Source organism: Pangasianodon hypophthalmus, chromosome 1 (assembly GCF_027358585.1).
Source record: "Pangasianodon hypophthalmus isolate fPanHyp1 chromosome 1, fPanHyp1.pri, whole genome shotgun sequence".
Taxonomy (NCBI): Eukaryota; Metazoa; Chordata; class Actinopteri; order Siluriformes; family Pangasiidae; genus Pangasianodon; species Pangasianodon hypophthalmus.
In genome coordinates, this window is record NC_069710.1 from 11,411,420 (window position 1) to 11,428,187 (window position 16,768).

Consider the following 16,768-nt stretch of genomic DNA (forward strand, 5'->3'; position numbering starts at 1 on the left):
AGATGCCTCTCCGCCGCTACCAGGACTGCCATAGACCGACCGATAGCACGGGCCTACTGCGCAAAAAACGCTCCTCCAGTCTAGAGCCCTGAGGCTCAGGCCGTGACTCAGTGGGCCAGTCAATGCTAAGCTTAGCGACTGCCCGTGCAACCACCTCGAGCAGCTCAAAATGGGCAAGCGTAAAGATCTGAGTGACTTTAACAAGGGCCAAATCGTGATGCATCTCCAAAACGGCAGGTCTTTTGGGGTGTTCCTGGAATACAGTGGTTAGTACCGACCAAAAGTGGTCCAAGGATGGACAACCGGTGAACTGGCGACAGGGTCATGGGCCAAGGTCCATTAATGCGCTTGGGAAGCGAAGGATAGCCCACAGAAGAGCTACTGTAGCACAAATTGCTGAAAAGTTAAAGCTGGCTATGATAGAAAGGTGTCAGAACACACATTGCATCGCAGCTTGCTGCATATTGGGCTGTGTAGCCGCAGACCTGTCAGAGTGAAATGGCTCAGATTGTGGGCTCTGACAGCGTTCAGTTCTCACTTCCTGTCCGGTGACTACATCAGGATCCAGATTTAGTGGCGGCAGAATGGGGTCCATAGGTCGGTTCAGGTTTTCCTCCATGACAGAAGGTGTGGGCACTCTTCGAAGACAACTGGCATGCCAGCGGGATCCATTAGTTAGCTCAAAAGTGACTGGCCCATGCTGCCGTTTGACCTGGAGGGGCTCAGACAGGAAAGAGCTCAATTTATTGCTGCGGTGTGGCCTGCGGGCTCTTACCCAATCCTGTACCCTTATCTTTGTGGGCCGAACATGATGCTTGCTGTCATATCTGGCTCTCATGTTGCGCTGATGTTGATGAACCCGTGCCCAAATCAAAGTGTTCACTGGGAGCTGATGAGGTGGGTGCAGCCTGCTCAGTGGTAATTCTAGTTCCCTGCCAAGCATGAGACAGGCAGGGGACACCCCAGTGGTGGCATGTTGTGTAGCGTGATAATGCAAGAGGGTCTGGGAGAGAGCAGCCTTAAATGGGAAACCTTGGGCAAGGTATGCATGTATGCCATTTTTCAGACTTTGATTAAATCTTTCCACGCCGCCATTAGCTCGAGGATGGTAGAAACTGGTACGTATATGGACTATGCCCCTGGCAGCCAGGTACGATGAAAGGTCACTGGAAACGAACTGCAGCCCATTGTCTGTGGTAATGGCCTGCGGGATTCCCCATCGGGAAAAGAGCTGCTCCAGGAAATCAATCATTGCAGAGGCTGTAACTGAGCCCATAGGCACAACCTCGGGCCACTTTGAGTGGAGGTCATACACCACAACTAGGAACCGCTGATGGTGAGGAACAGAGGCGAGCTCCCCACAAATGTCCATCTGTAGATGCTCCCATGGCTTGGTGGGCCAGTCAACAGGTTGCAAGGGTGGCTGTGCTGGAGCACCTGTTTTACCACTAAGCAGACAAGGTGCACAGTCACGTACAAGAGCTTCTAGCTCTCTGTCAATCCCTGGCCACCAAACCAAATCTCGCCACCTCTGCTTCAGTTTAACTATCCCCACATGACCCTTGTGTGCCATTGACAGCACCCGCCCCTAAGGGACAGAGGAATGACTGCTCGGTGCCTCCGTGCAATGCATGACTCGCCCCAACACGTCAGTTCTGCCCTGACTCGGGAGAAAGGTGTCAGGTCAGTGCTCACCCGAGCTGGCCAGCTGTTCTGAATGTAGGTGCTGAGGGTAACAAAGAGTGGGTCTGCTGCAGACTCTCACTTAGGTTCTTCAAGAGACACTGCGGTCTGTAAGGGATCATACACTAACTGCACAAGGTCACTCTCTATATCTGACTCTGGCTGCTTGGCTGTGCTAGTTGGCTCCACAGCTGAACGTGACAGGAAATCTGCAACCACGTTGTCTTTTCTAGGAGTGAACAGCTGTCATACTGATTCAACCTATCAGCCCATCGGTGAAGCCTGAGGGGCTTGTGGCCCGTTCCAGCAGAGGACATGAGAGTAGTGAGAGCCTGGTGGTCTGTTCTGAGAGTAAAGGATCGTCCAGTACATGTGCCAGCGCTCACATGCCCAAATGCCAACGCCTCTCTCCCACTGAGTATTTCTGTTCCGCAGTACTCAGAGCCCGTGAAGCAAAAGCAATAGACCTTTCAATGCCATCATGCAGCTGTGACAGGACTGCTCCGACTGCTACTGCTGATGCGTCACATGTCACCAGGGTGGGGCTGGAGAGATCAAAATGAGCTAGTGTTGGTGGTGACATGAGAAGGTGTTTGAGTTGTTGAATAGCCTGCTCACAATCCGCTGTCCATGCCCAGGGGGTGTTATGCTTGAGTAACTGTCGTAGAGGGGCAGTGATTTCAGAATACTGAGGTAAGAACCTGAGATAGTAAGCAGTCATGCCGAGGAAGGATGCAAGCTGTACAGCTGAGGCTGGCACGGGAAGGTTGAGAATGGCCTCTACGTTGGACTGCAATGGTGTGATACCTGAGCTGGACACCCGAAGACCCACAAAGTCTATTGCTGGGACAGCAAACACGCATTTTTCTGTATTCAATGTCAAATTGTGTCTAGACAGAGCTGTGAACACTCGTCTGAGGCATTCATCATGAGTGGCCACGTCCTTTCCATGTACTACAATATCATCTAAGTACACAGCCATACCCGGGAGCCCTGCTAGGACAGTAGCCATGATTTTCTGAAAGCAACTAGGTGCTGAACCTAGGCCAAAAGGAATCCTCTTAAAACGGAACAACCCCATGTGAGTCACGAATGCAGTCAAGTTTCTGCTGTCCTCGTGCAGGGGTATCTGCATGTAACCTTGCTTAAGATCCAGCTTTGTGAACACTGAGGAGCCATAGAAGAGTGCTGTGAGTTCCTCAATTGTCGGCAATGGGTATTTGTGTGGCACCACAGCCTTGTTAGGCCCCCGAAGGTGAACACAGAGCACAATCACAAGATTTGAGACCCAAGGGGAAGCATCAATGGGCTCAGTGAGGTCTGCAGCTAGCATGCCCTATAATTCAGTGGTGACCTTGTCACGCATGGCGAGAGGCACTCGTCGCAGTGGCTGGATTACAGGAGGTACATCTGGGTTAAGCAGGGGTTTGTGGGAAAAAACAGAGGCAGCCTAAACCACTGAATAGAGCGGGAAACTGTGTCTGCCATGGAGAGTCCACCTGAAGGATGGTTGCACCGCTGTTGTCATGCAGAGAAAAGTCAATGCTAAGGAACAGGTCAAGACCCAGGATATTAGCGCCATGCTGAGTTATGTAGAATGGAAACTCTGGTAGACATTTTCGCCCATATTGTACTGGCAGTTTAACTACTCCAGTCACTGCAATTCTGGCTTTGCCATAACCCCAGAGCTTCAGAGGTGATGGTTGTAACTCAACATCAGAGAAAAATTTCTTGTAGGTGGCCATATTAAGCAATGACACTTTAGCTCCTGTGTCAAGAAGCAGTGGAATGCAACATTCGTTCAGCTGCACACCACATGTAGAGAAAGTGACTGAGTGAGGACCAACTGTATGAAATACTGCTGGTGAAGGCTGCAAACTGGACTTTGATCTGCACCAACTTGCAAGATGGTTGAGCTTACCACAATGTCTACACTTTTGGCCAATAGCTGGGCAGTCTGGGGACCTGTTGGCATGAAGAATGGAGCCACAGTTGCCACATCTCTGTCTTTGTTGACTTGACTGAGGCTGTGTTTGCTGCACCTGCAGGCTGGAGCTCCTCATCCATGACTGTATTTGCAGGTACAGAGGTGACATCAGTTTTAGCTGCATTAGTCTCTGCTATTTTAGCTGCACACTGTGTAGCTTCTTCGATTTGGAGTGCCAGAGTGAGAGCCTTATCCAAAGTAATTTTATCATCTTCCATAAGCAGCCTCTCTCTGACCCGTGTGCTGTTTGTTTTTTCAATAAGTAGGTCTCTAATTAATTCGTCATGGAGAGCACAGAATTTGCATGGCTCAGCAAGGCTTTTTAAATCAGCGACGAACTGACTGGCTGACTCACCTGATCGTTGGGATCTTTGTCTGAAATTTAAGCATTTTAACAGCATGCTATGAGTCTTTTGAAAATGTCCTTTTAGTCGCGCAACAGCGTCAGTGTATGTATTTGCAGCGCCCAGTGTCTGGAAGATCCGTAATCCGTCAGTGCCGAGACAGTGGAGGAGAAGTGCGCGTTTTCTCCCGTCCGGGACATTGTCCAAGCCAGTGGCTACAAGGTACGTCTGAAACGACACATACCAGCGCTCCCATGGCACAACAGGTTCACCAGTGTGGGGCAGAAATGGCTCAGGGGGAGGTAGAGATAAAGCCATCCTCGTCGCCAAATGTTACGTTCAACAAAACACATACGAACAGAGCTTCGGGTGAATGCTAATTTATTCAAAGAACTTTAGCAGCAACAGTCACGGAATACGGTACAACTGTGAAGCATGCGCATCAGCATGACTTCACGACAGTATTACTACAACAGATAATAACAATGAAGAACTTGTTAGCAACCACAACAGTGCCCATGCTGGCTCCCGTCCACTGCTGAAAGCACCTAATGGGCACGTGAGCATCAGAACTAGACCATGTAGCAATGAAAGAAGGTGTCCTGGTCTGAAGAATCACATTTTCTTTTGCAAAATGTGCACAGCTGGGTGCATGTGCATCGCTTACCTGGGGAAGATATGGCACCAGGATGCACTATGGGAAGAAGGCAAGTCGGCAGAGGCAGTGTGATGCTCTTGGCAATGTTCTGCTGGGAATCCTTGGGTCCTGGCATTCAGGTGAATGTTACTTTGACAAGTATTATCTAACTAAACATTGTTGCAGGCCAAGTAAACCCCTTCATGGCAAAGGTATTCCATAATGACAGTGGCCTCTTTCAGCAGGATAATGCACCACACTGCAAAAAATTGTTCAGGAATGGTTTGAGGAACATGGCAAAGAGTTCAAGGTGTTGCCTTCAAGTTCCCTAGATCTCAGTCCGATCGAGCATTTGTGCGATGTGCTGTACAAACAAGTCTGATTTATGGACGCCCCACCTCGCAACTTACAGGACTTAAAGGATCTGCTGCTAACGTATTGGTGCCAGATACCACAGCACACCTTCAGAGGTCTTGTGGAGTCCGTGCCTACACAATTAGGCAGGTGCTTGTAATGTCATGGCTGAACAGTGTATGTATATGCAGCATGGTCCAAAAGTCTGAGACCACATTGAAAATCTGAGATTTTGCTCATGGTTAATCTCTTCTCTTGAAGCATGTGTTCAGATGACAGCCCAATGGATTTCCTTTAAAATGGATCATAAGGTTTTGCACAAACTTGTGGAGCCCATGCTAGCTCAAGTGCACACTGTCATTAAAGCAAAAAGGGGATAAAATACATGTAAATATTCCAAAGATTCTCCAAAGTTGTTGTCAATAATGTAATTTTTGGTGAAAATCGTAGTGTTAAATTAGAAAAGAATGCAAAATAGAACCATTTTCACTAGTGGTCTCAGACTTTTGGACCCACTATATGTATGTATGTGTGTATGTATATATGTATATATATGTATGTATGTATAGGACTGTGTATATATGAAGGTGGAATAAAACACTGTGTGAATCTGTTGTGTGGAAAAAGTTGCCACATTTCACCACTAGAGGTCATGATCCCATGAATACTGCTTTGTGACTGCAGTTACTGATCAATTCTGCTCAGTTTCAGAACGAGCGATTCAAACATTCCGAAGTGAACTAAAGGTGATGGTAATGGTAACTAGTGGTTAATACAGGTAGTGTTACATATACATTTCAGAAATATTTCTAGTCAGGCCTTATCTCAAACTGCACATTGCTGAGAAGTTGACTCATGGTTTCATTTTCAGTCGTTTGGATTATTTGTAATGCATTGTTCACAGACATGTAAAAAGACTATAGATGGATTACAGTTTGGACAGAATGCAGCAGCAGTTCTTCCAATTACTTTCTCTTCCAAGATCAAAACACAAAAAAAATGGTGAGTCTCCTTTTCGTGTACGTATGTGCGCCCAAACTGTGGAACTTCCTCCCACAAGACAAACAGCAAGCAACTTCAGTTTGCAATTTTAAAAGCAGCTTAAAGAGTATTAGCTTTTCTCTAGTTTTTTATTTGTTCTGTAATATGACTATTTATTTGTTTGTACATGTACATGTACAATATGTATGCATTTATGTATTTTTTTTACTTCTTTATTTGCTTGTTTTAAATATTTAATAAAATTTTTTTCTGAGCTACAATTTCCTGTTTCCTACTTTATTATTATTTTTTAGAATTCCTTTTTAGTAGAAATTTTGTATTACACTTTTAATTTTCGGTGACATGGTGGTGCAGAGGGTAGCGTTGCCCCATTGCAGCTCCAGGGCCCCTGGTTCAATCCTGAGCTCCTGTGCTGTGAAGAGTTTCGCATGTTCTCCCCATGTCCTTGTGGGTTTCCCCTGGATATTCCCATTCCTTCCCTCCCAAAAAATGGAGGTAGTACAATGGACTTGCATCCCATCCAGGGTGTATTCTGCCTGGGATAGGCTGTAGATCCACCATGACCTAGGTCAGGTTAAAGCGCTTACTAAAGATGAAAAAAATTAATAAAATCATATTAAAACATGAATTGTTGTGGGAAATAAAGCTTGTCATATTGTAAAACAACTGTCATATTGTCTGTAATGTTTATCTTTGTTTTTTAAAAGTGCTAGAGCTTATAAAATAAAGATGGCCAACATTTCTGCACAATATTGTAGTCCCCTTTTTGAAAGCCATTACATTGTACAGCTGCTTTTTCATTGTTTAAGAGATAGGGATATATCACGATATTATTAAAGAAAGTCATGACCTGCTATGACCTCTACAGCCTCAGTTGTATGCTAATGTGAGATGTCATACATAAACCACAGAATGTTCCAGTCACTAGGGTGGGTGTATGTTGTAGTTGTGTATACTGCACTGTGAATTTGTAGTTGTGGTATGTTTTTCTCCAAGAGAGAACTACTCTCTTCCTTTTTTCAAGAGTGGACCCTCCCTTTATTGAATGTTTGCTATTCCTACACATCACGTTATAATCTAATATAGCTTTTGAAAATTGTCAGTAACTTTAGTTACTCAACACGATGTCATAACCTACATGTCATTATTGCATTTTAAAAATTGTCCACTGGCTACTGGTAAACAGCCTCAGTTGTGTGAGTATGAGATTTCATAAGTGCTTCACAGAATTTGTTCTGTTCATTTCCATGCAACGCACAAACCTCCAAAATAATCACAATGCACTGCATTTTTTTTTCTACTTTTATTATTAGTATTGCTGGGTAGGAGTTCTGAGAAAAACGGAAGAGTTGCGACATTTAAGTGTATTAGTCCATCACCTCCATTAGCTCTATGGAAGCAGGAGACGTTCTCTAGAGAACCACCCTAGACACATTTATTAGTCATGCACTTGAAAGAAAATTTTTCTGAAATTATTATTAACCTTGGAACTGTGACGTAGCAACCCAACATGCTGCGCTAATACGTCAGCCCGCTGACTAAAGGTTTTTAAAAAATGAAAATGTTATTAAGAAATGAAAGTTACAACGATATGTTCAAATCAAATTCAAGGTCTGGAAAACCAAGAAAAAAAATCAGTGTTAGAACAATAGGTCAGAAAATCAAAGCAAAAACCCAGTATCATATAAAGGGTCTTAAGGAAGGTTTTGCTGGATGGGGAGTAGTGGTGCACCTGTCCACTGGGTAGTGCTGCTTGCATAAACATAATCTGCATGGAAGAGACATCAAAAGAAAATCTTACACATGCACAATGGCAGGCCACAGAAATAGGGCTGTACAGTCCAAATGTAATATTTAGAAAGGGAAAGTTACACTGTGCACTGTGCATACACTGTGCATACACGTAAAGTTACACTGTGCAGTCTAGGGTTGGGGAAGGAATAACAAGATAAGAAAACAATAAAAGTCAAATAATATTGGCAAACCAAGAGCTTTTGTTCTCCTGTCCCAGTGCTTACCAAATTCACACCGTTTTGTAGAGATACGTAAGCAAGATAAAGGGACGCTTCAAAAAAAGGAACCAGGCCAAAACAACAAAGAAAGTTTTTAGGAGGAGTTCTTCCTAAGCTTTCAACAAAAACTAATACAATTTAAGTCTCTAGTTTTATTTCTTAAACATAGAAAAGAAACAGGTTGGCACTAGCTACTTTGGTGAACAACAACTTGTACTCTAGCAGAGGCAACGACTGCATAACCTCCAACGGCAACTTCAGCACACTTGCTAAAGTTCTGGGGCAGGAGAAAACAAAGCCTCAGCAGTGTGAAAACAAAAGGCCTCTCAGAAACTAAGTTTCTACTCTAGCTTTATCCACTGGTTCTACCACCAGCAGCCAATCAGGGCAGTCCAGCAGTTGGCAAGCAGAGTCAGCTGGTGTCAATTCAGCTCAGTACTGGGGAGAGAGAGAGAGAGAGAGAGAGAGAGAGAGACTACAACACAACACAAAACAAAACACTACCACAGTACTCAACATATATAACATGTATTACTGTATATGTATAGTATATAACATGTGTAACATGTATTACTGCATATGTATAGTAAACTAATAAAAGGAATTACGCCCTGGGACATAACAACAAATATTCTGGTATGAGTCTGGTTACACACATGCCTAAGTCAATTTTCTTGGTGCACAATTCCGATTATCTCTTGTGTGTACTTGTGTGTACTTGTGCAAATCTCCTGTGTGTACTTTATGCCTCTGAGATTGTCAGATTTTTCAATCTCGAATGCTTCTGGGTTATTTAATAGCATCTATACCACAAACTTTATACACAAACACTTGCCTTTAAGCTGGAAAAAAAAATCAGGGATAGAAAATGCAGAGTAAATAAGGAAATAGCTGCCCCCCCCCCCCCGCCCCCATTTATATATGTTTTATAAATATGTTTTATTAATAAAACATATATAAATATATGTTTTATATTTATAATTCATAAATATAAAACAGAAAATTCATGAATTTTATGAGGTGAATAAGTAGGCCTATGTTACACCACCATCATCAAAATTTCAGCTGAGGGAACAGCTTTAGGAAGAACACTGTTGATCCCTCTAGTAGAGCTCTAGATACTTATAGAAAATATGCCAGCGAGCAGTGAAGCTATTATGGTGGCTTGTGGTGGCCCAACACCTCACTAACACGTGTCATGTTGGTTTTTCCTTTAATTTACAGTGGAAGCCCTGAAACAAAATAAGCAGAAAATCAGCACAACATAGCACTTTCTCAGAATTCTCATAATTCTTGTCTCATCATTCTCATATGGGCTTCTGCACACATAAAAAAAAAAATTCAGCACCTCTATATGTGGTTGGAAGGAATTTCTTCAAATTGGTGTGTGAAGGGGGTCACACTGACTCTTATATGGTTTCCTGCATTCTGCTCTAATTTAAACTGTTCAGGCCAGCACTGTGCATAGAAATAGGACTTCCCTTTCCTGGCTTCTGTTTCCTCTTGTTGTTTTTTCTTATGCACCTAATGCTTACACACTAGGAGAGTTAGGTTGAGTATCCTTTGTGACAAGCTTTTGTGAAAAGCACTCCAAATAATGGTGAACTGGAAAAAATTAATAAATCAGACCCGAAATCAGCACTGAAAAGCGATTGGCGCTGAACAATTTTCATGCAAACAAAATCTTAAACGCAATATGTTTTTCTGCTTTCCATATAGTAAAACTGCTGAGGAAAGTATCATGTCCTTTTTAGGTGTGTTCTCACTTTTTTTTTATACCTAAACCCACAAGAGGTTTACAAGAACTGAGAACTCATTTCAGAAGTTGACACTGCAGTGTTGCCACAGAACTGCTGCACCATCGGATGTGTGACGTTAATTGGCAGCACCAAGGCTTCAATAGGATTCCCTTATTATTATAATTATGAGTAGCTTTACCAGAGGTATATCTTATTGTACTTTAAATCTGACTTCATTTTGTGGTAGTTCCTCTTCTTTGCAGTGGGCTGTATAACACCTCCCCATCGCTGATTATTCTCCTATAACAGCACCTCTTCAAGTGTTTTTATTCCTTACTTGTCAATATTATTACTAGTACTAATAATAATGAATTATTATCTAATTAATTAATTATTATTATTACTAATTATTAATAATTAGTACAACTAATAGATAGTATTGCAGCAGTTGAGTGTGTGATGTTTGACTGGGTGAAGTTCACTGTTAACTTACTCGAGAAGAAAAAGGATGTCAGATGTTGTTGGTCTTCTTGGTTGCTTCCTCAGTAACACACAGGATGTAGAAAAGGTGTGATAAACTGTTTATTTATATCAGCTGACTCCTTTTCAAGGCAAGTGGTTTCCTCTCTCTCTCTCTCTCTCTCTGTCTCTCTCTCTCTCTCTCTCTCTCTCTCTGTTTGCTTTTTCTGTCTATATAATTTATATGCTGTAAATTCAATGAACAGAACTGAAATGAGAAAGATGCACATGTAAAAGATAATTATCATTATTTATTTCATCCTTTAAAGCAGTAAAATGTTACAACTTACACATACTGCTGCTTTGGCAAAATTTCATCTGAAGTTGTCTTAAAAATAGATTTAGATAAAGTGTATGAGAATGGGAAGATGCATTGAGCGATTCTTCAGATAGGAACAAAGACTCAGTCGTCAAATAAGAAGAAAATGAGTACATGCACACCATGAATAATGCTATAGCAGAAGACCACCAAAAACCTCTACAGATGCAATAATTCACCCCTTTAAAAATATGTTTACCAAGTAACCCCAAGAAAAAAGAGAAGAAAAAAGGAACTGCTTTCATTTCATAATATATGAAAAAAAAACTTTTTGTTTTTTTTTTCAAACCAGTTTCCATCATTCTTCAGAAATACAAGTTCTAAACAGTGTTATTAGCTGAAATCACTACATGATAATGTATGGAATTGACTCAAAACTATGTTAATAAATGACATCACAGTATTATTTAAAAAGTCATAAGGATGAGCTCAGTAAAGCTTTATATTAGTAAGCACAACTACTAGTGAGAAGTCAGAATAGTAAATTAATATATTAAAATCTTCATGGCATTTTTTTTAAATGTATTTTTCTATACCTTTATTTACAGTGCAACTATAAAGTAATTATAGTAATTAACCCTCTAGATACAACATTTTATAGTATTAAAACCTGGAAATAAACTGGGATTTCATGAATCTGCTTGAAATAACCCTTACAATTGAACTAGTTACAGTATGAGACATCTAGTGGCAATTGCTTGCACTAAATTAGGGGGTTTCTGGCAACATTTTTTTTTTTAAATTGTAAATAACATTGCAAACTATATTGATTTTTCCTCCCATTTCAATATTAATGATAGGTAGGCCAATAATAATAATAATAATAATAATAATAATAATAATAATAAGCCAAGGGTAATTGTCAACCTGACATGATCCTACCACCACCATAGTTCACTGTGTTATAAGGTGTTAATTGGGCTAATATCCCAAATAAGTCCATTTCAATTCCAGGTTGCAATACTAGAAAATGTGGAACTCTTAGTTCTATACACTATATGGCCAAAAGCATGTGGACCTTCACACCGATATGTGAGCCTTCCCCAAACTGTTGCCACAAATTTGGAACTGTCTAGAATGTCTATGTATGTTGTAGCATTATAACCTCCCTAGAACTAAAGGGCCAAATGTGTTGCAGCATGACAATGCCCCTGTGTACAAAGTGAGGTTTATAAAGACATGGTTTGCCAAGGATGGTGTGGAAGAACACAAATGGCCTACACAGAGCTGTGACCTCCATTAAAAGCAAATATAATCCAGACTTTACTCTAACAGGTAATTATAGTCCAATTATGTACTTTTAATTTTTACACTATACTGTATGAGATACACTATATCCACATTTTCAGGTTAAGGATACATATTAGAGGTACAAAAGATAAAGGTATTACTCCAATGAAAAGGAAAGGTACAGTTTAGTATACTTTTTTTCTGAAAGTGTACAGAACATTTAAAAACAGAGCATGGAATGGTAAGCTGAGTTGTGAAATAAGATTATATGTTTCTCTGAAAACCGCCACCATTCAGAACGCAGTGGAGCGGTCTTCCACACTCGTGGTCTGTGAATACACAGAGGCTGCGGCCTGGGTCATGTAGCTCTTCATACACTGCACATGGATGCATGGCGTCTGGCGCAGAAGCCTGGCGAGGTGCCTCCTGAACTTTTCACCCACAAACACATAGAGGAATGGATTGAGGCAGCTGTGTGAGTATGCCACGGCTTCAGTGACTTGCAGCATCAGCTGGATCCTTTTGCTGAGCTCACACCCTGGAGGCAGGATGAGCTTCAGTTCCAGTGCTTTGAGGAATGCTGCAATGTTGTATGGTATCCAACAGCAGAAGAAGACCACCATGACTACAGCAACAAGACGAATGGCCAGTTTCTTGGATGTACGAAGGCTCCGAAGCCTCCGGAGCACCATCGAGTAGCAAAATCCCACAATAATCAGTGGAATTAGCAGGCCCAAAACATTCATTTTAATGAAAGCTGCACTTCTCACATCATTGTGACCTTTACCTTTCGGATAAGCACTGCAAAGTACTTCTTTCTTATTAGTTTCAACTCCAAGATACAGTAGCTCGGGAAATGATGCTGCAATAGCTATAATCCAGATGACCATGCTAGCTAAAATCCCATAAGCCTTTGTTCGGATTCTCAAGGCAAACACAGAATGGACAATAGCAAAGTATCTATCGACACTCATCAGCACAATAAAGAAAATGCCGGCATAAAATCCAATGTAGTACACACCGAGGACCAGAGTGCACATGAAACTGCCAAAAACCCAGGTATCTCTGGCATAGTGAGCCAGGAAGGGGAGAGAGAAGATTAGTAGAAGGTCAGCAATGGCCAGGTTCAGGAGAGACACATCAGTCATGCTTTTCAAATGAGCACCCCTCAGGATCACCCACAACACCAGCATGTTTCCCAGGAAGCCCACAATGAAGAATAGGGAGTAGAGCACTGGGAGAAAATGTCTTGCATGGGTTCCATAATCACATGGTTCAACAGTTTCAAAATCAGAGTAATCATATGTTGTTGTGCTGAAAACAGTAAGGTGAGAGTTACTACATGACAATTACAGGTGAATTGTGCACATGGGTATTCAGATACCAGAGTTTGAATAAAACACACTGCATTTTGTACATCATGCTGAAACTGATGTTTTAGGCTATAAATACACTCAAAACTATAGAATGGCATTCAAGGACATTATTAAATATAAAATATGAATTAATTGATTAAGAGTATCATCGCTTTAAAATCCCTTTCAGATGGAGCATATTGGAGGAGACTGCACCTTAACAAGAGACACTGAATAAATAGAAAATTTTGAATAGATAAAATGATGAACAATGCTTAAAGTGAGCCGTAAGCATAGCAAATGAGTACTAGGTCACCTTATGCTTCAAACTATAGCATGTTTTTTTACACTTATTTTTAAAATGTATTTTATTTATTTATATTTTTTGACATGAGAGCACATCAAATTAAGCAAAACATTGGCAATAAAATAATAGTTTGTGCTAGATCAAGTGCTATTTTATAAGCTGCCGAACAATAAGAGGGGAAGCCATACCGTTAAACCAAATTTGTAGTGTTTAATGTGCTAATTACACCTAGGACAATTTATGCACCAATATATCGACAATATACGAGATTCCTGTTAGATTTCAATGCTTGCCATGTTGTCAATCATATATCATCATATAAGTCTTCTTTTTTCACTTTTAAACTGCCTCTATCTTCTTCAGTCCACATTTAATATCCCTGATTTATTTTTCTTTCTTAAAAGTGAGTGCATGGGTTTAAAGGCAGTGGCAAACTCGATAGCTTCAAATGCTTCTACTCAAGATCTGGCAATCTCAGAGATGTAATCTAGACCGTTTGCATAATCAGAACAAAGAGGTTTAGGGTTAGGGTTAGTTACTAATCCTAAATTGACTCAAATGAGTATATATTAAGAAGTGAAGTGAAGTGTAGCCAAGTATGGTGACCCATACTCGGAATTTGTCAAAATTCGAAACCTTTTTTTTTTTTTTTTTAAATATGAACTTCAATTTGTTCATTAAATTTTTTTTTTTTAAATATTATTATAGAATATTATATAGATTATATAGAATATTTATTAATTTAGGAATTAATATTAATATGTATTCATTCTACTGCATGCCTTTCATTAAATTCCATCATTTGTATACATCAAATTCATGAAGTAGATAAATACAGGAAAAGTGCTTTTTTTGGTAACATTTTTAATGGGTGCCTAAATGGGGCCTTTATAACACCTTTATAAGCTACGCATAAAGAATTCATGAAAGGCTTAAATCAAAACTTGTGAAAGGACATTAGAGATTTTATGTGATTTTGGTTTTTTCTTGAAGAAGAGAGAAAAGCATAAGCCTTGATTATCATTATGGGCTCATCAGTATTGTTGCCGTAATTTTTTAATCCTTATTTTGCAAGTGATTAGTTGAGAAAGTTGTATAATGTATACATAGAGTAACACATGTAATGAACCGTTCATATTCATATTCATATTCATATTCGCATTATTACAAAAACGTGTTGGTTGATGCTAATGTTTGTGTTATTAGTCATGTGTTATTAACAAATATGGAAGGAAAAAAAGATTTTACGTATCTTGTCATAATATTTCTATAGCTAATCATCTGGTTTCATGCAGAGGATGTAGACACTGTAGATCTCATATTAACTACTCGAATTGTTCCACACAAACACCTCAGAGTCATTTACACTTGACAAAACACTCCAGGACACATAACACAATAAATTTACGATTGATATCCATGAATATATGCCATGTTATATCAGTAAAGGACAATTGATTTCCTTAAAAGTGCATTCATCTGCCTTTAATATTTGGAATATAAATCTTAATTCATATTTGGAATATAATGTCCTCACCTGAATGTTGTGACCTCCCAAAGATCACTGCTGTTGTTCAACATCATTGCGTTTCAGCATCAAACATTAAACAGTCATGCTGGGGTAAAAGACACAGAATAAAGGAAAATAGTAATAAACCAATGCGTAAGGATGGGTGAACCATCGGTGATGTTGAGCGTGCCTGACTGTTTTGTGCACCAGAGGTTTCTGTAACATTAAGAAAGTATCGGCGCAAAAAATGAGTCAGTAAACTGCTGAAGTGCAAAGTATGAAAATAAGTGTGAAAGTCTTAGTTGCGAAAACGAACCAGAGAAGACACGGAGATCAAGTTTAATGCATACAGCAATTCAGAAAATCAATAACACACACCAATTAGGATTTACACTACAGGTAATAAATGATCAAATAATAGGTACAGGCTGCTGGGATAACACTACTACTGTATACTTACAAAATCTGATAGTCCTTTGGAGCTCAAAGCCAAAACTGAAATGACATGCTGGTGTTTGAGGTCTTTGTTTTTTCACACTTCTGTTTTTGTAATGAGTATGGGGCTCTATGGAGACACTCATGATGTTTGGCACTTGATTACTTTGCCCAGCTACTAAATGTTTTAGGCACTGAGCTTTCCTAATTCTAAGGAAAACTTGTGAGAATGAGATATGTGGTAATGTTCATTCTGGGCAGAGCTAAGCTGAATTTCCCAACATTTCAGTACGGAATAAAAAGCAATGTGGTTTAGCATAACAAAGAAAAGCAGTCAATTGGTCATGTGATATATACAAATTATACCACAGCACTGCTGAATTATCAAATCTGATTGTCAGAAAGGGCTGAATACATTTCTATGACAGCATAATCTAGACCATTCGCATAATCAGAACGAATCAGTCTGTCGTTTGTCGACGGTGGAGTGGCTGGCTGCCTTATGTCCCAGGGTGCCTTCATGTATGTGTTAGCTTCTGGCTCTCCCTTTTAGTTATGCTGTCATAGCTAGTCTTGCCCCTTGTCCCTGCTTGTACTCTGCACTCAAAGTACATTGTCCTTAACCATTAGAGGACAAAAGCTTACCTAACAATCTCTCCCTCTCTCTCCATCTCTCTTTCTCCCTCACTCTCTGTCGAGCTACACATGCTACTTCTGAGATTCCAGTGATCCTGACCCCTTCCCCTGACCCCTTTCTGACCATCCTGATGCCCTACTTCTGGTTGGAGTTCTCATCGGTTGAGTTCGCTCGCTGCTGCTGAGGGTGGTCCCATATGGACGGCCTAAAGAACCGTTTGGATTGCTGGGGATGGTGCCACCTGGGGGCTGTGGAGATGGCTTGTAGATCACATATGGGGAGCCTTACTGTAATGGCTTGGGACTGCGATTGCTCTAGTGGCTTTGGAGCTACAATTGCCACGAGCACCTTTGTACTCACGGTGGACGGTGGATAGATTTTAACCAACCGGACTTCCTGAGAAAACCGTGATGAATTTACTGGTTGCACAATTGCACTATTTGTCCATATAGTACACAACAATATGTACTGGCTCCAAGGTTTATATTAATGTGCTCTTCTTAATACGTTATACTTTCTCGATCAATAACTTTTAGGCCAGACAGATAAAAAAAAAAATCTGTGCAATGGTTAATATTGCGACGTTTTCTGTGGGGAGACTGTTAACATTTCTGTTGTTGTATTTTAACATTGTCTGACAAAGTGTGCGCGCAAAATTTTTCGTTCCATCAGTCTGGGAAAGGTCACCGCCATGCCAC

At 40.7% G+C, this 16,768-nt stretch overlaps 1 protein-coding gene across 1 annotated transcript; it reads right to left on the bottom strand.

Moving 5' to 3' along the window:
• Positions 1–10,399: 10,399 nt before the first annotated feature.
• LOC117595657 (C-C chemokine receptor type 3) lies at positions 10,400–16,528 on the bottom strand. Its single transcript, XM_026926887.3, has 3 exons — positions 15,459–16,528; positions 15,026–15,104; positions 10,400–13,140 (listed from the first exon to the last, which is right to left on the bottom strand). Exons 2-3 carry the CDS (start codon positions 15,070–15,072, stop codon positions 12,120–12,122), a joined length of 1,068 nt encoding a protein of 355 aa, XP_026782688.2. The 5' UTR covers positions 15,073–15,104; positions 15,459–16,528; the 3' UTR covers positions 10,400–12,119.
• Positions 16,529–16,768: the final 240 nt, after the last annotated feature.

Coding starts and splice junctions, on each gene's coding strand:
- LOC117595657 (XM_026926887.3), bottom strand. CDS start 15,072: ATGATGTTGAACAACAGCAGTGATCTTTGGGAGGTCACAACATTCAG. Junction 13,141..15,025: donor TGGGAGGTCACAACATTCAG/GTGAGGACATTA, acceptor TACTGTTTTCAG/CACAACAACATATGATTACT.